General features: G+C 34.3%; 5 protein-coding genes and 1 long non-coding RNA gene across 10 annotated transcripts; 2 read left to right on the top strand and 4 right to left on the bottom strand.

The window, feature by feature from the left end:
* Window positions 1–734: 734 nt before the first annotated feature.
* LOC117131882 lies at window positions 735–2,615 on the bottom strand. The gene is made up of 2 exons (XR_004455313.1): window positions 2,253–2,615; window positions 735–1,889 (listed from the first exon to the last, which is right to left on the bottom strand). It is a non-coding gene; the product is annotated as an uncharacterized LOC117131882 (long non-coding RNA).
* On the top strand, window positions 1,884–4,259 carry LOC103852765 (glycine-rich RNA-binding protein 5, mitochondrial). 4 transcript variants are annotated; one of them, XM_033284831.1, is made up of 6 exons: window positions 1,884–2,338; window positions 2,622–2,662; window positions 2,918–3,004; window positions 3,103–3,171; window positions 3,294–3,397; window positions 3,817–4,259. In XM_033284831.1, exons 2-6 carry the CDS (start codon window positions 2,632–2,634, stop codon window positions 3,970–3,972), a joined length of 447 nt encoding a protein of 148 aa, XP_033140722.1. In that variant the 5' UTR covers window positions 1,884–2,338; window positions 2,622–2,631; the 3' UTR covers window positions 3,973–4,259. The 4 variants fall into 4 exon arrangements, with proteins under 4 accessions (XP_033140722.1, XP_009127913.2, XP_033140720.1 ...); XM_009129665.2 differs by having other exon boundaries at window positions 2,622–2,666; window positions 2,922–3,004; XM_033284829.1 differs by having other exon boundaries at window positions 1,884–2,347; window positions 2,622–2,666; window positions 2,922–3,004.
* A 699-nt stretch (window positions 4,260–4,958) lies between these two features.
* On the bottom strand, window positions 4,959–6,343 carry LOC103852764 (blue copper protein). The gene is made up of 2 exons (XM_009129663.3): window positions 6,086–6,343; window positions 4,959–5,477 (listed from the first exon to the last, which is right to left on the bottom strand). The coding sequence occupies exons 1-2, from the start codon at window positions 6,240–6,242 to the stop codon at window positions 5,095–5,097; spliced, it is 540 nt and encodes a 179-aa protein (XP_009127911.1). The 5' UTR covers window positions 6,243–6,343; the 3' UTR covers window positions 4,959–5,094.
* A 5,040-nt stretch (window positions 6,344–11,383) lies between these two features.
* On the bottom strand, window positions 11,384–15,925 carry LOC103863406 (uncharacterized protein At2g29880). 2 transcript variants are annotated; one of them, XM_033285505.1, is made up of 5 exons: window positions 15,289–15,756; window positions 14,884–15,057; window positions 14,659–14,771; window positions 14,063–14,418; window positions 11,384–13,981 (listed from the first exon to the last, which is right to left on the bottom strand). In XM_033285505.1, exons 3-5 carry the CDS (start codon window positions 14,744–14,746, stop codon window positions 13,412–13,414), a joined length of 1,014 nt encoding a protein of 337 aa, XP_033141396.1. In that variant the 5' UTR covers window positions 14,747–14,771; window positions 14,884–15,057; window positions 15,289–15,756; the 3' UTR covers window positions 11,384–13,411. The 2 variants fall into 2 exon arrangements, with proteins under 2 accessions (XP_033141396.1, XP_033141397.1); XM_033285506.1 differs by lacking the exon at window positions 14,659–14,771 and having other exon boundaries at window positions 15,289–15,925.
* Window positions 11,515–12,636, bottom strand: LOC117131945 (putative nuclease HARBI1). The gene is made up of 3 exons (XM_033285185.1): window positions 12,388–12,636; window positions 12,087–12,315; window positions 11,515–12,002 (listed from the first exon to the last, which is right to left on the bottom strand). Exons 1-3 carry the CDS (start codon window positions 12,634–12,636, stop codon window positions 11,515–11,517), a joined length of 966 nt encoding a protein of 321 aa, XP_033141076.1.
* A 1,395-nt stretch (window positions 15,926–17,320) lies between the features above and the next one.
* Window positions 17,321–18,761, top strand: LOC103852763 (RING-H2 finger protein ATL54). The gene has a single exon (XM_009129662.2). The coding sequence runs from the start codon at window positions 17,560–17,562 to the stop codon at window positions 18,640–18,642; it is 1,083 nt and encodes a 360-aa protein (XP_009127910.1). The 5' UTR covers window positions 17,321–17,559; the 3' UTR covers window positions 18,643–18,761.
* Window positions 18,762–21,743: the final 2,982 nt, after the last annotated feature.

The following is a 21,743-nucleotide window of genomic DNA, read 5'->3' as shown; positions in this document are numbered from 1 at the left end:
TTCAATAATGTACACTAATTTTCAAAATTTTGTTGAGTTCAGTGGCCCCCATCTTGATGCATGTGGCTCCGTCATTAAACTGAGATTATGAAGTTCGTGGAACCCGTAAAACTTTTGAAGACTAAAAAAAAATCAAAAGTAAATAGATTTCAAGATATTTTAGCATATTTATTTTATCTATTTAAAAGAATTTATATTATTTGAGGTTAATATTCATTCTATTAAAATGGGTAAAATTGCATAATCATCCTCTGAATTTTGTTGGACGTAATGTTGTCAAAAAAAAATTTGTTGGACATTAATTTCACAATTATGAATATTATATTGTGGGCCAAAAATGAATATGCATGTGACAATTGTTTCGTTTTGATATTTGGAATTTTGGGCAAGTGTGAAGCCCATTTTGAATAAATACTATCTCTGGCGTTAAAACCACCGGCCCCGGAATAGGCATGCTCCGCCGATGTCTCCGGGCTCAGTTCAGTGCATTCATTTGCGTAACGGGGAATATATTCCTCACAAGTTCAAGTAATCAGCAACTTATGAACGGTGCGATTGTCAATACACAGTGTCGTTGAAATTAAATTTGTATTGGTTTTTACTTATCATAATTGATTTTCTTTTGTTTGCCAAAACAGAATCATAATATTATCATATTTAAATAGAACTTTATTTTCTAGTACGAAAATAAAAATCCAAAAGCTAATAAATTTTAGCATAAAAATTTAATCTTGAATACGATCTTTCTTTTTTTTTTTTTGGTAAAAAATACGATCTTTCTTTTATTTTGGCAAACTATAGGATCTATTCTTAGAATTCAAGAAACTCAAAACCAAAATCCAACCAAATTATTTTGTGAACTGAATAATCGATTGACCATTGACCAACCTTGCTTTTGACATTCTTAGCTTAAATATTTTTATAATTCGATTTGAATTTTCATAACCTTGCATTGTATTAGTCTTACAACTAGTAAGCTATGTGTTTTGGTGTAGTTTTCAGTAAAAGGCTCCTAACAATACATAAATATAATCGTGAAAAAATGTAAATGTGAAACAGAAGAAAATATCATAGAATAATTGTTGTGAACAAATGTGAATCAACTTTGAAGAAAGATCAAAACAAATTGAGACAAATATCCGTTTAGGGTTTTTTATTATTATGTGAATCAATAATCTTACAAACCCTTAGACCCGTATTTATAGTAGCTTCAAAACCCGATTTCTTTTTTTTCTATAGAAATACATACTTATCCAGAAAAAGTAAATTTCCTAAACTGAAAAGGCATACCATACCGCAGGGGCCTATGGCCTCCGCACCCCCTCCCCCCAGATGTCCGACCCGACGAATATTGGGTTTTTACTGATGCACAGAGATTTAAGACATATCAAGATGCAACAATAATTAATCACATCAAAAAGCATATAATAATAATAGGGCTCATACCACTACCTCTAGTCTGGACTTTCAAACGAGCCAAACCAAATTAAAAAGAAATTAGAGACAACTAAGAAAGAGCCAAAGCATATAATAATGCAACTACACAAGTCACAACCAAAGCTTTGAACGGCTTTAACATAGCAGTGGCATAAGCGGAAGGAGCAGCCTTCCTGCCCTCTACGGTTGGAGAAGGTGTAGTTCTGGGGGTGTTACTGTCACCACTATCACCGCAACCGTCTGAAGAGGCCGCTGAACCTACGTTCACAGAGAGCTTCATGCGGCCGGCACAGTGGCCGGGGATAGCGCAAATGAAGTAGTGAGAATCAGCTGTCTTGAGAGATATGCTTGTGCTTCGCTACTGTCGGAAGAAATTGAGTTCCCCAATGTGCAACTTTTGTAGTCACTTTCACTCACTTCGTCCACCGTGTGACCCGCACCGAAGTTGAACACTATTATGCAACACAATGTACACATACGTATATTACAACTATAAATATGATTTCTATTGTTTTATTTTCAATGACTATGAAGTTCTAGATCCGAAGGATCGTACATTTCTCTATACTGAGACCTTAACTTTGTAAATTAATTATTTTGTTTCCAACGGAAATAGAAAGGACAACGATGAAGACGTGGAACGCAAGCAATAAAGAGGCCCTAACTTTAGAAATTTTGCAAAAAGGCACGCGTTAACTATTTTTCCACAATGCTATTATTTTAATAACCCGGTCTCGATTTAGATTCGGTTAACCATTGGTTCAGTTTAACCGGTCAAGATTAGCGAAAGAATCCAAATCAACGGTTAAGATTACCTCAAAATAATGAACGGACAGACAGGATGAGCGAACCTCAATGAAAGACGCTTCCAGAGAGATGTGTCTCCATTAAACCCTAGAGAGTGAGTTTAGTCTCGTCCATGCTTCTCTTTCTGATGTTTCGTTCGCTGATAGATTGTTCTCTGTTTGCTGGGTTTAGTGAGTTTGACCTTGGGTTCAATCTTTGTCACCAGGTCACGGTGTAAGTTTGTATGTTGTTTGTTTTTATGAAAGGCTGCATTTTTATTACTTGTATTTACGACTGAATTGATGGGTCTTCCGCTTGTTTCATCGATTCTGCCTTTTTCTGAAATCAATATCTGTATTTTGGTTTTAATCACTGTAGTGAATTTTCTTTTCTTCCAGGATACACAACATGGCTTTCTTAAGTAAAGTTGGAAGGATATTTAGGGCATTTTCATCCCTACTCCATTTTTTCCTTTAAAGTGGAGTATAAGTGAATATGGATTAAGGAATGCTCCAACCCAACTTCATATCTCACTCCATAATGAAATTTACTCCATAAATGGAGTAATCTCTTTTTTGTTTGTTCATCACTCCATTATGGAGTGGGAAATGGAGTAGGATTGGAGCAATTTTACTCTATTTTCATTTTTACTCCATTTTGAAGAAAAAAGTGGAGTTTTACATTGGAGATGCTCTTAGGCAGACTAGCACCCATGTCACTGCCTCTAACTCAATGCTACAGAGCATCCGTTGCATGTCTTCCTCAAAAATCTTTGTTGGAGGTGACTATAACTCTATCTCGGTTGTGGGAGAAATTAAAGTATTCTCTTTTTTTAGTATTGTTTCTCTCTGCTTGTTTGTCTCAGAGTTGTCTAGGTAGGTATCTCCTACAGCACTGATGAGTTTGGCTTGAGAGAAGCTTTTAGCAAATATGGACAAGTTGTTGATGGTAGTTTGCTATCTCTCGCTTTTTAAGTTAATTGTAAAACTCTAGCCTTTCCTTTTTCTTCTGAATGGTTTCTCTTGTTTATACTCACTCGTAGCTAACTGGTTTTTTTTATCAATTTACAGCCAAAATTTTTGTGGACCGTGAAACAGGTAGATCGAGGGGTTTTGCTTTCGTGACATTTACTTCTAACCTGGAGGCTACTAATGCCATGCAGTTGGATAGACAGGTAACACACAAATGTTCCAGCCTCTTTTAATTCTAAGATGTCATCTGGCCTATTCCTTTGTCATTCATTCATTGTCTTGTTCTGCATATTAATTTGACCTTTTTTCAACTCGGTTGTTTCTGGACAATGCATGTTTCTAGAACAATTAAGTGTTTGTTTTTTTTTTTGGCCTTTACACATTGGCAACATAGGGGTAGGATTGGTATCATCATGCATCATCTAGCCTGAAATAATAATAATCTTTCGTTAATGAATGGCTGAAACGGAGAGCGATGTCATTCTATTTATAGCTAGTTCTAAAATAAATCACTGTTTTCAGACTGTGTATAGATGATTCAGGCAATGCTTATTTGTGATTCTTCTTTGCTTCGTGTTGTCTGTCAATAGGCCATTTATTGTTTTTGTTTTCTGGAACACAGCACCTTCATGGTCGAAGAATTAGGGTGGACTTCGCTACTGAAAGAGGAAGAGGATTTGGAGGAAGGGGGTTGGGTGGTCCAAGTGGTGGTGCTGTTTTTTATGATGATCCTCTACCGTGTGGTTACGTTGACGATTTTTCTGTTTGGTGCCATTGACAATCTGGCCTGGCAGTTTGGTGGTTCAGAGAACGAGAGCTTAATCCCTCCATAATGTTGCAGTTTCAGAATAAACATATGAAAGTTTCTTAATTTTAATGTTTTTAACGTTTGGGGTTTGTTTATCATCTAGAATTCTACCTCTATATAGATTAGGTTATCGCATTTGATTACGCTAAAGACGGTTAGTTTCTCAGCGAAATATCAAGATTCCGCCCCGTGACTCTGATCATGATATTTGGGGTTTGTTTATCATCTTCATAAATAAATAAATAAAAATTGTAATACCTTATAAAAGACTCTTTTTTTTTTTTCAAAACTGAAACGACCCAATCTGCTTTGGCTTAGCATATGAACAAGTCTACACCCTACAATGCACAGATGAATGAGTAGCGATGGCATTTTTATGCTAATGCTCAGTTTACAAATTACAAGTATCATGTTCTCTTGAGGGATCCCAGACTGATGATGGTACATGCTACAATGTAACGTGTGAGCATTTTGGTTCAGTTGGAGCAATCACTATCTAATAATTGCAAAGAAAAAAGAAGCGAGAGAGACCGTAGAGCGAGATCTACAGGGAACTTGAGTTTACACAAATCGGCAAGTAATTAGTGAAATTACGATTTTACCCACTAATTTCTCTGATAAATTGTAATTTGAAATTAAAATGTTCGCAACAAATTGGACCTTATCGATTAGCGCGCAAAGTCTATTCACTAAAACCTCATAAGCCCTAAATACTCCTCCTCCTCCTCCTCCTCCTCTCCGAGTATCGAAGTTAAATCCACTCAGAATCCCTTCTCTTTTGGTTTATACGATGTGATACGAATCTGAGAAAAACTCGTTGTAGATTGACTTATCGCATGTGATTACGTTTAGACGGTTAGTTTCTCCGCGAGATTACGTCCGGTGATTATGATGAGAACACTCCGATCATGCTCAGTGGCATTGTATCGGAACCTAAATAGCTCAGAATCGTTGCAGATGCGAAACAGAGGAAAATATCATAGAATAATTAATCACAACAAGAAGCGTATAATAATAATAGGGCTCATAGCACTGCCTCTAGCCTGGATTTTCAAACGAGCCAAACCAAATCAACAAGAAATTAAAAAACAACTAGGAAAGAGCCAAAGCATATAATAATGCAGCTACACAAGTCACAACCAAAGCTTTGAACGGCTTCAACATAGCAGTGGCAGAAGCGGAAGGAGCAGCCTTCCTGCCCTCTACGGTTGGAGAAGGTGTAGTTTTGGGGGTGGTACCGTCACCAGTGTCACCGCCACCGTCTGAAGAGGCTGCTGCACCTACGTTGACAGAGAGCTTCATGCCGCCGGCACAGTGGCCGGGGATAGCGCAAATGAAGTAGTGTGAACCAGCTGTCTTGAGAGCTATGCTTGTGGTTCCGCTACTGTCGGAAGAAATTGAGTTCCCCAATGTGCAACTTTTGTAGTCACTTTCACTCACTTCGTCCACCGTGTGACCCGCACCGTAGTTGAACACTATTATGCGACACAATGTACACATACATATATATTACAACTATAAATATGTTTTCTATTGTTTTATTTTGAATGACTGTGAAGATCGTACATTTCTCTTCTTTTTTTTATAATTGATCCTAAAAATTTCTAAGCAGGATCCGTGTTTTCTTACCATTTAAGGCGTTCTGGATGGCAAAGGGGATTCAAACCTATGAAAGTATTCATAGCTGTGAGCTTTTTACAATTAGGCCAAGACCACTTGGTGGTTCATTTCTCTATAGTGAGACTTTAACTATGTAAATTAATTATTTTGTTAAAGAAAGACTTCTTCCAACGGATATCGAACATGTGACTTTTTAAATTTCTATTAGGTGATCCAAAAGTTTAAAATAGTAGGCCAACTCTTCGTTGTTATTTTTGTTTTCGTTTGCAAGGTACACTTTTCTAAATGAAACACGATTTAAGTGTTTTCATCAAACTAGTTTTTCTTTATTAATTATAAATGCAAACATTAAGAAACAAAAATATTGGTTATCCTCTTAGTGTGATAATTTCACATGTAAATCAAATGCATATATTAGCATTTGACATGCATATATACGAGAGGCTCTATAAACTATACATACCGATTGTATCGCCAATGGCATAAGGTTTTCCAGTAGCCAAGGAGCTATAGTCCTTCCCAAGCGACCATTCGACAGAATGAGTGGCTGAGGAGGCAGGTGCAACGACAGTGAAGAAGATGATGGCAATGCAACCAACGAGTGTACTCAAGTTTGCCATCTTTTTGTATGAGTGTAACAGTATCTTTAATTGAAAACTGATGTGACTAAGGAAAATCCTTGTGAGTTATAAGCAAATTTATACAGAGAATGGAACCAAAAGGGTATGTTGGAGTTAGTAAAGCATTAGGTCCACTTACCCTCCAACAAATGTTTTCATCATTTTAGTTTTGAAATTATTTTTCATATTTTGGAATAAAGACTTGTTCCTCCTCTCCTCTATAGCTTTAAACATATTCAACAAAGGAAATGATGCTAGACCCCAAGAATATGGGTCATGGGGTTCGGTGACAGATCATAAAGTCACATTTAAGGGTTCTTTGTAAAAAGATGAATGATGATGCAAACTAAAGTAGTCACGATGTGTCATCAAAAATTCAAAATCCCTTAATGATTCAATACAATCGACCAAACCAAAAGAAGCTGAACTAACTTTTCTTACGAGCAATCACTGAGGCTTTGCAACAACTGAAATCGAGTATGTGACGTTAATTATTTTCTTTAAATATTTTTCAGTGATAGTGGATATGTGACTCATTATGTCTTACGAGTTCTAGACCTCGAAAGCTTGCTCTACTACAGGCCTAAAGCTGATTCCTTAAAACATTGTCCTAAATTTTAACACATTTTGATTCACCCTATCATTATATAATATTTAAATATAAATATTTTTTTTTAATTTGATCGATTATGTAAATTGATTTTTTTCTTCAAACCTCAAAAACCGCAAAAACTTAATTTTGTTTGGTTATGCAAAATAAAGTTTTTTCGCCAAAAACAAAAGAATCAAGTTCTTCTATCAAAACCGCAAAATTGAGTTTTCCCACAAAAAAAAAAAGAGTTTTCCCGTCAAAACGCGAAATTAAGTTCCTAGCCAAAAACGCAAAACCGAGTTTTTTCAACAAAACAAAAAATCAAGTTTTCACGTCAAAACCGCAAAATCAAGTTTTCCCGTCAAAACCACAAAATCAAGTTTTCTCACCGAAACAACAAAATCGAGTTTTTCCGCCCAAACCAAAAAAATAAGTTTTCCCATCAAAACCCAAAATTTAATTTTCCCATCAAAACCGCAAATCCAGTTTTGCCTGCCACAACCACAAAATCTAGTTCTCACCTAAGCCGAAAAATCAAGTTTTTCCACCAAAACCGAAAAATGAATTTTATCGCCAAAACCAAAAAATCGAATTCTTACTGTTTTGGTGGAAAAAATCAATTGTGCAGTTTTGGAGAGAAATTTTGATTTTGCGGTTTCTGCTGTAAACTCGACATTTGATTTTAGTGGGAAAACTCAACATTTGGTTTTAGCGGAAAAATTCGGTTGTTGCGATTTTGGCGAAAAAAACTCGATTTTTGTGGGTTTGGCGGGAAAACTCAATTTTTGCAGTTTGGGCGGGAAAACGAGTTTTTAGTTTTTAGCGAGAAAACTTGATTTTCTGTTTCGGTGAGAACTTGATTTTGCGGTTTTGGCGTGAAAACTTGATTTTTATATTTTATCGGAAAAGTCGACTTTCAGTTTTAGCGAGAAAATTTGACTTTTAATTTTGACAGAAAAACTCAATTTTTAGTTTTGGCGGAAAAATTAATTTTTTTTTATTCTAGCAGAAAAACTCGAATTTTGTTTTTTTGCGTGAAACACGATTTTTATGTATTTAGCGGGAGACTTGATTTTTGTGGTTTCGTCTTAAAACCTCCATTTTTTTATTTTTGCGGGAAACTCGATTTTTGCTATTTTAGCAGAAAACTTGATTTTTGTAGTTTTGTTTGAAAAACTAGATATTTTGTTTTTTAACTTTTTTTTTCTGCGGGAAAATCGATTTTTGTGATTTTGGCAGGAAACTTAATTTTTGTAATTTTATCGAAAAAACTTAATTTTGCTGTTTTGGTGGAAAGCCCCAGTTATGATGGTCAAAAGTCGGAAGAGAGCAACGAGTGATGATCATATCATATCTTAGGTTTTTTTATTTTATGCTTAGAAGTTAAAGATAAAAATGAATAAAATAGATTTTTCTATTTAAATGAGATAAACCGAGTACCAGTCATAACCCTTGGTTAAAACAAGGTTAAAATAGGGCTGAGCTAAAATAGGATTAGGTTTATATTAAACAATTGCGGGTTAGGCCCTAGCCTGGATTTAACATCCCTGACTACAGCTGATTTCTAAAAACTGTGTACCTAAAATTTAATTAGTATGACAAAAAAACAAAGGAGGTTTTTCTTTTCAAAATCAATTAGATTATGATCCGCGTTTTAATAGTGTGAGATATTTAATGATAAATTTTTTTATTAAAAATGTTACAAATATTTTTTTTTATTTGTATAAATTTTGTCTATTTAAAAAATAATAATTTAAACCAATGCTTTTAAACCCGATCCAACCCAGCAGTCTAATTGGTAAACCTGGTGATCCGATATGGAACCTAGTTTGAATTTTAGGAAATATTTTTTATTTAAAAATCCAATAATTCTGCAAAAGAAAACACTAAAATTTGAGGCTAAGCGGTTGTACCGATGGGTAACTGATATGAAACTCAATATTGTAATAATTGTATGTTCATATGAATATAATTATATAAAATAAAATAGTATAATTGGTTATGTTTTATTTTAAAAGATTAAAAATTGAAATGAGGTATAATTAATCTTTTTAATTTTTCTAACATTGATTAATGCTTATTTTAATATGTTATAATAAAAATGATCAAAATTTTTGGTTCAGTTTATTTTGTATTTGATAATTATTTTATATGTCTCATAGAATAACCCACAAAACTTTTAACCGTAAAAACATCAAGCAAAATTTGTAATAATATAATCAAATATTATAAATATTCTAATGTAATCTATTTTAAATAGAAATATTCCACCTATTTAAAAACACATCCTATCGTAGTATACAATTTTTTTATTCACTATGGTAACAAAATATTTCTTTGGAAAGTATATAGGAATTATATATGTATACTACGTACGTGTAAATATAAATTTAGCAGGAATCATTGTCACATAAATATAGGAATGACATTCCCATGTAAATATCTATAAAAACTAAGGGCATGACCCTTTCTCCTGATTGAGCTTGTGTAGGTAGATGTTGTCTGGTAGGACCGATAGTAGTACACTGTGTGGGACGAAGTAAAGACCCCTCTCACCTATTAATAGAGAGTCTCTTTTAATAGTATAAACTTGGTTAAGATATGCGCTTTACGCGAAATAAATATTATATATATAAATTATTTTATGTAATATATATTTTTTACATATTATAAAATAATAAATAGATATTGAATAATTATAAAGTCAGTAACTATTACGTATATAATTAAATTGGTGCAAACATATAAATAAATTTTATTAATCCAAACAATATTTTTTTCTATTTAATATGGTATATAATTAAATATAAATGATATTAACACATATATAGTATATTTTTTTATTAATATTTTTTTCTACTCATATGATTTTTTTATCATTTTTATCTTTTATAGCAAAAACTTTAAATTACTGATAAAATATATCACTGGGATTAATAATTTTAGTAATTTAATTAATTTTTAAAAACAAAGTTGTCAATATTTGTTCAAAGCTTTTAATTATCAAAAAAATTGTTCAAAGTAAATTTCTAAATTAAAATATTTTTATGTGGTGTATAGTTTAATTTTAAATGATATATATATATATATATATATATATATATATATATATATATATATATATATATATATATCTTTTAATGTTAATACTTATTAAATGAAACTTTCGACTTATATGATTTTGTAATCATTTTTATCTTTCATAACAAAATATTTTAATCTTGGATCACAAAATTTGAATGTGAGACTTTTAACAGTTTTAGTAATTTATAGACGTTTTAAATAAATAAGAATACAACATATAAAGAAAAATCTAAATTTTTTTATATGGGTGTTTAATTTATTTTAATAGTTTAAAATTAAAAAAAATATGATAGAAGATACACTAATTTTTATCAAATTTTTATTATTCAAAATCATTAATTGTCATATATACTTTAGCCACATTAGACAATTGAGTAATTTTTATTTTAGAAAAAATAACATTAATAATGAATGTATGGTTAGTTTAATAAAAAACTTATCATAAATTTAGATGGCACATGACTATCAAAAAATGGTATGATGTTTCTCAATTAATATATAAAACGATTCTATGCAAAATGTATACTTTTCTTTGAAAAATGTTAAACAATGCATTAGTCATACCAAATTTAATATCTAAGTTACTAAAAGGTGGTGGTTTGTTTGAAAAATGAAATCAATCTCACCGAAAGCTGCAAAACAAAACTTGGATATGATATGATAGTGACCCTGCAACTAATTCCACTGGGCATGGGACTGCCCACATAAAAGCAATATATCAACCATACCATGATTCATGATTTTTCCTAGGCTTTTGCAAGAAACCTCAAATTTTTCTTCTTCTTCTTCATACTATGGACCTGCTTTTATTTTATTTTCTTTTCGTTTCTGAAACCAGACTGTAGTAGACTACGTGCCTGTTTTACTGTGGAATTGGGTATAGTGTCGGCCCATGAAACTTGTTTAAAAAATTGTTAAGATTCTTGAAAAGAAAAGAGATTTCATTACACAGGAAATATATCACAGCAACATAAAGGGGGATGTATTGAAATGTGGATTTTAAAAGTTTGGGTGGATTTGAAAAAATATTGGAGTTTGAAGAGATTTGGGTTAAATCCCAAAACGATGGGTGGGATTTAAAAAAAGGAAAATAGATTTGAATAGGATTTTTTAAAAATTTCAGAGTACTTGAGATCATTTGAACTTAAATTTCAGAGTACTTTTCAAAGTCCAATTATTTTAAAACATGAATTAATCACTATTTTTACTAACAGAGTAAAAACGTGAAATTTCAATATTTTGTCTTCTTCCTTCGTTTGTGGGAACGAGAGAGAGAGAGCTATAGATCAAAGTTTGCAGATACTCTTCCATATCCAACTTTCTGAGGTTGACTCATCGAGATCCCAAAAACAAGAAGATCCAATGGCATATTACATAATCAATTTGTCTTGTACTTCTTCCAATTCAATCTCTGCAACAAGTTTGAACAGCAGTCTCTTGACAATAATCAAGAAAGCTACAGAACTTACTAAAAGCCAATATAATAGATCAAAATTGTTTATCAAAAAACCAAATTCATAAACCACAACATGAAAGATAAATTTAAAAACATAGTAGCAGAGATAACATCTAAAAACAACGTAAACTGTTGCTGCATCAAGATCCCATATGCATAGCATCTGTCCACATGGTTGCTGCTATATTTGCTCTCCAATTATTAGCATTCACTCTTTGTTGTTCTTGAGTGCCATTTTGAACATCATCATCCATGTTCTCATCTTCACCTATTTCTTGAACATCACTTTCATTATCATCAGCGACAACAACTTCTTCAGGAAACACGTCTGAACGACATTCTTTACGAAGATAATTATGTAGAACAACACATGCAAGAACTAACTCTGCTTGTGTTTTATACGGAAATGGTGGAGCAGATTTGAAGATGAGGAATCTTGACTTAAAGATGCCAAAAATTCTCTCAATCACATTTCGCAAGGATGAATGACGATGATTGAACAACTCATTTTGATTCACAGGATCTTTGCCTTGTCCCTTAAAATCTTGAAGATGATAGCGAGTACTTCGAAATGGAGCCAGAAAATTACGACGATTGGCGTATCCACAGTCGACTAAATAGAATTTTCCTGAAATCATATAACATATACAAATAATTTTAAGAAAATACAAAAATAACACATCAATATTTTAATCATAAGAACCAGACATACCTTCTGGAACTTGTAATCTGTTAAAATTTCTTGTTAAAGCATCTTGTAATACTTTAGCATCATGAGCTGAACCTTCCCATCCACTAAGAACATATATAAATTCTAAATCAAAATTGCATGCAGCTAAAACATTTTGTGATAGTTGTCCTTTTCGATTGCGGTAGCTAGATGAATCCTTTCCACTTATCATCGCAAGAATATGTGTTCCATCAATAGCTCCTACACAATCCTAATAAAATATAGAAACATGTAAATTTTTTTGCGGTATTTAAAAAATGCATAAGAGAAGAACTACATGTACCTTAAAATAAGGATAGAATCGTGTGCTATCTCTTATCTTTGGAGGCACTGTTGTTTCAGGCTTGGCCATGTAACTTGGAGCAAGTGCGTTTAACACTTTCAGAATTGTATGAAAACTCGTACTTATTGAGAATCTTGACCTCTTGAATCTATCTTGAGCCTGAATATACCTTGAGTTTTGACCAACAATGAACAAAAAGGTGGCTAGCATTTCTTCAACTGAAACATATCTTGTATCTTTTAATCCCATCTTTACTCTTATAATAGAGCATAGCTTCAAAAACACATCCGGATACATACGATATAGATGTCGAAAATGTTTAGGATCTTCAACCAAAGCATTTTGTATGTATTCATGTCCAAGTGTTGTAGTTGATCTTCTAATTTCACGTTGTATTTGTGGAATACGTGAAGCGACATTACGTACCTTCACAATGATAGAAAAAACCAGTAAGAGAATATCAACGTCTATCTTGAAATTTGACATCTTTTTTCTCTTTTTCCTAACTTGTATCTCTTCATTTGCATTAACAATATGAGCCATTGAAATCTCTGCACAAAAACATAAATAACAAGTCATAAGAAACTGTCTAATTGGTGAACAAAGTGTGAAATAATGCTAGATACTCACGTAATATAAAGCGGCGGTGATGAACTTTAGCTAGAGAAGAAGAGAACAAATAAATAAGGTTACACAAATCATTAAGGAATCGTATCCTAACGAATTAGCCGCCAAATTTAGCCGCCAAAATCAATGTTTACTTTGAACAGAATATACTACTTTCCTATGTAAAATATAATTATACCATTGTAGGAGAAAACAAGAAGATAGTGTCGTATATAAATAAATAAAACTAGACCATTGTAGTAAAAAAAACAAAAACCATAACATATAAAGAACAAAAATCATAACAATTCTGCAAAGAAGAAACAAAACCATAGCTAAAGTAATAATAAAAACTCAACTTTAAAGAAATAAAAACTCCAAGATGACGAACTATCTTTAGAACTCCGATCATGTTACTTCAGCCACTTGGTTTACGGAGATTTCTTTTAATCCATCCACAACGATCTGTTATGGACATATTCACGAAACCAGATTTCATGCCTAAGGTGTGAACAAGGGTCATCGCCTCATAACGCAAATCATCATCCAAGTCAGGAATTTCCTTGATAGCATCCCAAACATTGTTAGCTTTGTCTTCAGCTTCTTTTTCTTCAGCTTCCTTCACCCATCTTTTCTGAATCATGTCAAAAATTTGGCTACTGATTTCTGTAACTTCCTCACAAACCCTTTCCGAGTTATATGAATCCGTCCTAGCTTTCTTTCTATGTGAAAGCTTTTCTCCAATGCTTTTTCTTGATGAAGGTTCACATGTTTGCTGGTGTTCTATTCCTCCTCCCTCATCTATCACGTGGACAAAATTATTATCATTTGTCTTCTCGTTCTCTTCAAATTGATAGGATCCTGCATCAACAGAATCACCTAGTCCCACAGCATTCTGCCCAGTTGCAGTATTCTGTTCAAATATAGTCCTTAGCTCTTCAAAATCTTCAAACGAATCATCACGCAGATATTTATTATTTGGATGAGCCTATTAAAAAAAATCACTATAATAAGAATCATATGTAAACAGCACCAACATAAGCATGAATTTCATATTATAATTTTTTACCTGCAGATAGACCTTCCATACTTCATCATCTGCTGTGAATTTTTTCGTTTCAGAGTCCCACCCAAAACCAGAACTACAACGAAGAAAATCTGCAAACACTTGGTACCTACCCTTCAAGATTTTCATCCTATTTTTATACTGACCGTAGGTTTTTTTAGATCCAACTTCTTGCTGTAGAGTTGTTAGTATTCTGGATTCGACCGTCAGTTTGTTGAATTTGCCGCTGGCATCACGAAAACCTTGATTGATTGCATCCACTAGTAACCTCAATAACAACTTGTGCTCAGGTCCAGACCATGAGTGGTATTGACCTTTACCTTTTACGTCTTTTGGATCTCCCATTGTTTGGAAGGTAACTAGTCATATAACACCACAAGATTATAAGAACCAAGATAATAAATCTATAGTCTTTGTAAAACCATATCTAAAATAGTGAATTAACAGGTTTTATATTGATCGTCAAAAGACTCAAACCCATAAAAGGAACAATATTCAAAGACAAACATCATCCAAATTCATGAAAACTAAACAAAATAATGAAACCAATCTCAAACTACACATTCCAGTAAGCCAAAGTGATGAAAATGAATACTCACTTTGACAAATAAAAGAGATGATTGATGCTCGTATCCTATCAGTTTTGTAAGCTCTTCTCCATGTTACTGATTTTATATATATGTGCATACCTACCTAAACCCTAATTAAACAACTAAACGAAAAAAGCCCATCATATTATTCAATTTTCTAAGGAGCAGCCCATAAAGATATCAACAAGATACATATTTATCCAAAACAAAAATTAGAAAATCAGCATTGCGTACCTTGGCTTGCATACTTGTCAAGCAGTACCTTAGCTTGCATACTTGGAAGGACAGAACCAAAGCTCTAATCTACTACCTTAGCTTTCATACTTGGCAAGCAGTCTCGTAGAAGAATACTTCCTCAACCTTTTGAGTTTGGAGAGTTGAAGCAAAGATTATTTGGGTGAACCAAAGCTGTAGAAAAAATAGAGAAGCAAAGAGAGTCACGATCAAAAACCTAACATAGTTTTCAAGCTCACAAACATTAGTTGACCATAGAGTAGAACATGAAAAGAACAAATAAACTTTACTAGACTAAGATCACTCTTCAGGATCAAAAGGTTTGTTGTCAAAATCTTCTCTGTCTTGTGTATAATATGGGATTTTAAAAACAGAACCAAAACAGAGAAGATTTTGACAACAGACCTTTTGATAGAACACCAAAGGAACAAATCAATCGACGTGTGCCTTAGCTCAACCTCAGATTCTTCAGAGCACAAAACCTTTTTCTCGGATCCAACGAAAAGCTCGAGACGAAATCAAATCTAACAATCAAAGGGCTCCCTTCAGGTTTGAGAGACTCCAAAATCGAATCTTTGGCTTCCAAAATTGTCGACTTGGGTATTGATTCATGAACAAGAGGGAATCAAAAGTTCAGTACTTTTCTGGAAAGCTTCGTCTCTGATCTCTCGCTTTCTTGTTCTCTCTCTGTTCTCATAGGTGTGGTCAATTTTTTATTTGATTTTGGGTATTTCCAAATAACAGGTACAATGGTGGGATTTGTGTAACGATAGTTTTGACTGAAAATAACAAAAAAAATAGTTTCAAATCCATTTCATAAAGTTTTTCTTTTAAAATTGTTTATCATTGAATAACAGTAGATTTGATTTACTTTTAGTAAATTGTTAATTGAATAACAGTGGATTACAAGTGATTTTAAGCTACTTTAGATAAATATCATATTCAATAACACAGGATTTGAAGAAAAAAATAGAAATCATTAGTTGAATAACAGGAGATTTTAAAGAAATACCAAAACACTTTAAAATCCTCAATTCAATACACCCCCCAAAATGTATATTCGAAAACCAAACTATTAATATTTACTGCAGCAAGCCAATTCTTGGTAAAACATTAGTTTTGGTAGAACGATCTTTGTAAAACGAGTTATACATATTGCAAATGAGAGTGAAAAGTTATAATCTACTATTTACGCATGTCTATTTTGGTAGTGAAGTTCGAACTATAACAAAGCAACGATACTATTTGTCCTGGTCTGATTTCAATATTTTTTCTTCTCAATAGAAAAAAACACTTAAGGTTTAATTTATATCATATTTTAGTTTGTGTTTGTTACATGCTATATATATCACGTTGTGCCACTGCAAATGTGTGATATTAAAATCAGATAATTTTCAAGAAATTACTAAACTACCAGATGATAATCCGCGCGCATGCGAGGATTGAGTTTTTATAATAATGTTTATTTATTAAATAATTTTAAATTTTTGCAACATTAAAATCATTATCGATTATAAAATAATGAATACAAATGTTGTTCTGCTAAATATATCATCGTTTAATTATTTTTAAGATTTCATATGCACAAAAAGAAATTAAGTTTTGCAGTTGACACAAATCACCAAAATAAAATAGGCAACATCGATTGTATAATAACGAAAGGGAATTAAGTTTTCTGCTCTCGATTTGTTTACTATTGAATCTCCATAAGTGATTTTATTTTCTGCCTCTATAAAATTATGATTTCGTTCTCGTCTTTGTTTCATTGATATGAGTTAAATTTCTTTTTTTAACTTCTTCTATGAATTCGGCGAATTACATAAGTGTCAATTTAAAAAATAGACATCTCTAAAAATTAGTTTCACTCCAGATACATATCTAAGAATCAAAATTTGGAAAAAAAATCACCGCCAAACTATATTAACATATTAGTCTTCAAATCTAATATATCAAGCTGTTATAGAATATAAGTGCATACTCGAAATATTAATGTCCGTCTAGTATATATTCACCAGTTCGTTCTAAAAATCATCTAATTCTAGAACAACAAAACAAATTACTTATTTCACCGGTTCTGATAATAATCATTAATTGTCATATATATGTTAAGCATATTAGGTAATTCTGTAGTTTTTATTTAAGGAAAGAAACAATATTCTTTTATATACTACTAATTAATTTGATAGTTAGTTTAATAAAAGCATATAATATGTTTATATGGACCAACTTATTTTTCTAACAATTCTAAGAATCATTCTCGTAATGTCATGTGGGTACGAAAACATGTTCTAATGATCCTTGATTAATGTATAGGGGATATATTTATATATTATAGTCTGCCGAAGGCCAACAAAGGATAAACATTACTTAAGTCTTCAAAAGCCAAAGAGTCAAAAGCTCAAAGGTAATATATGGCTTTCATGACTAAGACTCACCACCAATTAAACAATTAGAAGATGCTTCACCTTGTCACAGAACAAGTCAATACCTAAGATGAGAAGACATTTTCATCTTCCTTTCTCTTGAATGTGAAAGAAACACCAAAGATAAAATCAAACAATCTTCTACGTTGTCAAAAACCTAAAATTTCTATGAACATTTCAGTTCTCACATGCCCTTGCAAATTCTCTTGATCTTAGTTCCTTGTACCCCAAGAAACAATACCATTTTTCTTTAATGGCCAAGAGAAAACATAGAAAGCTCTTCCCAATATTAGCATCAGAGACAAACAAAACATTTGATTGCTCAATAGGAATCTGTGACCCGGTTTGCCCTTATAACTGCTATCAAGAACCTGATTACTACACCATATCTCCACAGCTACCTCCATGGTCATCTCCACAGACGATCAGACCACAATCTCCATCAATCTCAGCCGTGTATCAAGCATCTCAAGACTCTTCATCATCCTTAGGCGCCATAACCATCATCGCCGTCACCGGTGCGGTCTTAGCCATCCTTCTCACAGGATTCTTTCTTGTAGCCAAATACGTTACAAAGAGCGTTAACAGAGTCAACCTCGAAAGTTATCAGTCCCAGAGAGACGGCCACGACGGTGCAATAGATGAAGAGTTTCAAGACACGGAGCAAGTAGATCATCCGATCTGGTTGATCAGGACAACAGGTCTGCAACAATCGATCATAAACTCGATCACGATCTGTAGTTACAAGAGAGGAGATGGGTTGATAGAGAGAACAGATTGTCCTGTCTGTTTAAACGAGTTTGAAGAAGACGAGAGTCTTAGGTTGTTGCCAAAATGCAACCATGCGTTTCACATCTCTTGTATTGACACGTGGCTTAGGTCTCATACAAACTGTCCTTTGTGTCGAGCTGGTATAGCTATCAGTACTCCACGGTGTTCTGGTCCTGTTGATGTACCTCCCGGAGGATCAGGATCTCGTGTGGTTGATGATGATCGTGGAGAGGTCGAGAATGATGAATCTGGTTCTAAAGAGACGTTGAGTTCAAGTAACACAGATCAGAGTTCAGATGTAAGGATTGAAATTGGAGCTGTAAACGAGGTTAACGACGGTGGTGGGTTCGAAACAGAGGCGGATGAGCAAGTTAGGGTTTTGGGGGAGTGTATGGATTTAAACGTGGGAGACGAAGCAAGCTGCTCCGAAGAAAACAATGGCCTCAATGTGGAGCCAAACGGAGAAGAAACAGAAGATACAGAGAAGAGTCAGGCAGGCATGTCGATGAAGACAGCAGGAAGCTCATGCTTCAGTACAAACAAGAGTTCGGTTTTTCCAGTGTAGGAAAGTCTATAATACCAAACCATTTTTCGAATACATGAAGAAGAGAACATAAGCAAGAATGCACAAGTGTATATGTAAATCCATATAAAAAAGGCAAATAAACACTCATTTTCGTTTTCTTTTCCTCTCTTGTGCTCGTGTTTAATATTTGCTACATACGTATATTGTTGAATTTAACAACGATATAATATGATTTTGCAATGTTAACATGGCTAGTTTGAAAATCTAAATAACATACCTGCAAAACTGGAAACCAAACGAAAGTGTTCCGGGTTGAATCAACCCCACTATACTAAATCTTTGTGGCTACGTAGATGTGAGACAATGTTTTGAATCTAATTTGAATATTCAGAACTTGAATTACTCTTGCCTTTGAAAATTGATCTTTACATAGATTGGGATACTTCACACTAATAAAAAGGGTAAATGATACTTTATTGAATCAAGCTCTCAAACTCACACTTTATTAATCACTCAATGCTTTAGAAAATAACTCAAAACTAAAGCTCTCAACACACACACAAGTTATGCAACACTCTTGCATATCCTTATATATAAATCTTAAGTTCCTAAACTCATTAGGAAACTACTCTTATAGATAACTCTAACATATGACTTTCCTAATCTCATAGGAAAGTGGTAGCTTGTTTCCTAAGCTACTTCAAGTTCACTTCAACATTCACCCCCTTGATCTTGAAGTCTCCATTTGAAACATCTTGAATCCCAATCAAGTCTCTCATCTCCTTAAATTTAATTCTCCCGAGTGCTTTAGTAAGTATATCAGCCTTTTGCTTAACTCCTGCAATATGCTCCACGCTCACCATGTTCTTTTCAATGCATTCTCTTATAAAATGAAACCTCGAATGTATATGCTTGCTGCGACCATGAAAAACTGGATTCTTGGTCAAGGCTATAGCAGATTTATTGTCTATTCGTATCATCACTTTGTTGCCCACACGTCCAATGATCTCCTCAAGTAGATCCTGTAACCAAATTGCTTGTTTGGCTGTCTCTGTTGCCGCCATAAACTCAGCTTCACATGATGACAATGCAACAATCTCTTGCTTCTGAGAACACCATGTAATCGGATTGCCACCAAGATAGAAAATATGACCTGTTGTACTCTTGCCATCATCTGGATCAGCATTATAGCTACTATCGCTGTAGCCTATCAAACCTTCCTGCGACTTAGATCCAAACTCGAGACCATACGTCAAAGTTCCTTGTAGATACCGGAGCACTTGTTTTAGTGCAGCCTTGTGAGATTCCTTTGGAGCGTGCATATACCTGCTTAACACTCCAACACTATACGCCAGATCAGGCCTTGTATGTATCAAGTATCTTAAACAGCCGATGTTCCTCCTGTAGTCGGTTGCGTCAACGCCACGTTCGTCATCGGCTCTACACAACTTTAAGCCTGCATCCATCGGTATATGCACTGCGTTACATCCTTTCATTCCGGCGGTCTCAAGTATCTTTGTAGCATATCTTTCTTGGCTTAGCACAATACTTCCTTCTCGCTGTGAAACTTCTATGCCAAGATAATAACTTAGTCGACCGAGATCACTCATCTCAAATCTTGTCGCCATATCTCTCTTAAACTCTAGTATCATCTCCAAGCTTGAACCAGTCACGAGTAGATCATCAACATAAACTGCCACGACCAACAGATGCTCCTTATTTTCTTTTCGGTATAAGGATGGTTCCTTTAGACATCGCACAAACCTTAGATCTCGCAGTACTGCATTTAATTTCTCATTCCATGCCCTTGGGGCTTGTCTTAAGCCATATAATGCCTTCTTTAATTTGTAGACCTTAGTTTCACTCCCTTTGATTATGTAACCTTCAGGTTGTGAAACATAGACCTCTTCTTTTAACTCGCCGTGAAGAAAAGCCGTCTTGACGTCGAGATGATGAAGTTGCCAGCCACGTGATGCAGCCATTCCGATGATCAAACGCACAGTTTCAATACGCGCAACTGGAGCAAACACCTCGTCGAAGTCAATACCATGCTTTTGTATATATCCCTTAGCCACAAGTCTTGCTTTGTATTTGTTTATTGATCCATCAGAGTTTCTTTTAACTTTAAACACCCACTTTAATCCTATTGCTTTACAATTTGGAGGAAGATCTCCTAGACTCCAAGTTTTGTTCTTCTCGATAGACTTGATTTCATCATCACATGCATCTCTCCATACTTTCAATTCGCTTGCTTCCTCATAGTTCCATGGCTCTTCGTTGACAAGAAGCAAAAGATGTTCACACTCGGCTTCGCATAACGTCTCAAAGTCATCTTCTTCACACAGAAGTTCATAGTCCTCAAGGTAACTTGGCAACCTGCTCGTTCTTGTGGAGCGCCTTAGCTCCATTGGCAAATCCTCTGTATCTGCTTCGTTACCAACCTCTTCTTCTTTTGCTTCTTGAGTGTTATCTTTATTTTCCTCAACTCCCTCTGTATTTACTCGTGTACCTTGATCACCAAGGTAGTAATTAAAGCTCAACGCACTAGACCCGTTGCTTGAAGTCTTCTCTGTTTCGTCCCACTTCCATCCTCGTTCTTCATCAAATACCACATCGCGGCTTACAACTATTTTCCGACTGGTTGGATCAAGAAGTCGATAGGCTTTTGATCCAGGCTCGGTTCCAAGATGGACAAGCATCCGTGTTCTGTCGTCCAGCTTCTTCAGGTGCGGTGTGTTCACTTTCACATAGCAAATACAACCAAAAACTTTTAGGTGATCAACGTTTGGTTTCTTGCCTTTGTAGCTTTCGTATGGAACCTGTTGATGAAGAGTTCTTGTTGCTAGCCTATTGATTAGGTACGTCGCATGTCGTACCGCTTCTCCCCAGAGCCAGTTTGGGACATCTAAGTGTTTTAAGATACTCCGTGTCATCTCGAGTAGTGTTCTGTTCCTCCGCTCGACCACTCCGTTTTGTTGTGGGGAGTATGGTGCGGTTAGATGACGTTTTATGCCTTCTTTCTCGCAGAACTCTTGGAATTCATGGGAAGTGAACTCCCCTCCTCTATCAGTACGAAACGTTTTTATCATTGCACCAGACTCTTGCTCGACCACAGCTTTAAACCGTTTAAACTTAGTGAA

The sequence above is a fragment of the Brassica rapa genome, chromosome A02 (assembly GCF_000309985.2).
Source record: "Brassica rapa cultivar Chiifu-401-42 chromosome A02, CAAS_Brap_v3.01, whole genome shotgun sequence".
NCBI classification, from domain to species: Eukaryota; Viridiplantae; Streptophyta; class Magnoliopsida; order Brassicales; family Brassicaceae; genus Brassica; species Brassica rapa.
Note: the sequence above shows the minus strand (reverse complement) of the source record. Positions and strands in the feature narration are given on the sequence as shown.

Coding starts and splice junctions, on each gene's coding strand:
- LOC103852765 (XM_033284831.1), top strand. CDS start 2,632: ATGGCTTTCTTAAGTAAAGTTGGAAGGATAT. Junction 2,663..2,917: donor AAGTAAAGTTGGAAGGATAT/TTAGGGCATTTT, acceptor TTGGAGATGCTC/TTAGGCAGACTAGCACCCAT. Junction 3,005..3,102: donor CTCAAAAATCTTTGTTGGAG/GTGACTATAACT, acceptor TTGTCTAGGTAG/GTATCTCCTACAGCACTGAT.
- LOC103852764 (XM_009129663.3), bottom strand. CDS start 6,242: ATGGCAAACTTGAGTACACTCGTTGGTTGCATTGCCATCATCTTCTTC. Junction 5,478..6,085: donor TGCCATTGGCGATACAATCG/GTATGTATAGTT, acceptor GTCGCATAATAG/TGTTCAACTACGGTGCGGGT.
- LOC117131945 (XM_033285185.1), bottom strand. CDS start 12,636: ATGGGATTAAAAGATACAAGATATGTTTCAGTTGAAGAAATGCTAGCC. Junction 12,316..12,387: donor GATTCTATCCTTATTTTAAG/GTACATGTAGTT, acceptor ATATTTTATTAG/GATTGTGTAGGAGCTATTGA. Junction 12,003..12,086: donor CAGATTACAAGTTCCAGAAG/GTATGTCTGGTT, acceptor ATATGATTTCAG/GAAAATTCTATTTAGTCGAC.
- LOC103863406 (XM_033285505.1), bottom strand. CDS start 14,746: ATGCACATATATATAAAATCAGTAACATGGAGAAGAGCTTACAAAACT. Junction 14,419..14,658: donor CATCTCTTTTATTTGTCAAA/GTGAGTATTCAT, acceptor TTATATGACTAG/TTACCTTCCAAACAATGGGA. Junction 13,982..14,062: donor TATGGAAGGTCTATCTGCAG/GTAAAAAATTAT, acceptor TTTTTTTAATAG/GCTCATCCAAATAATAAATA.
- LOC103852763 (XM_009129662.2), top strand. CDS start 17,560: ATGGCCAAGAGAAAACATAGAAAGCTCTTCCCAATATTAGCATCAGAG.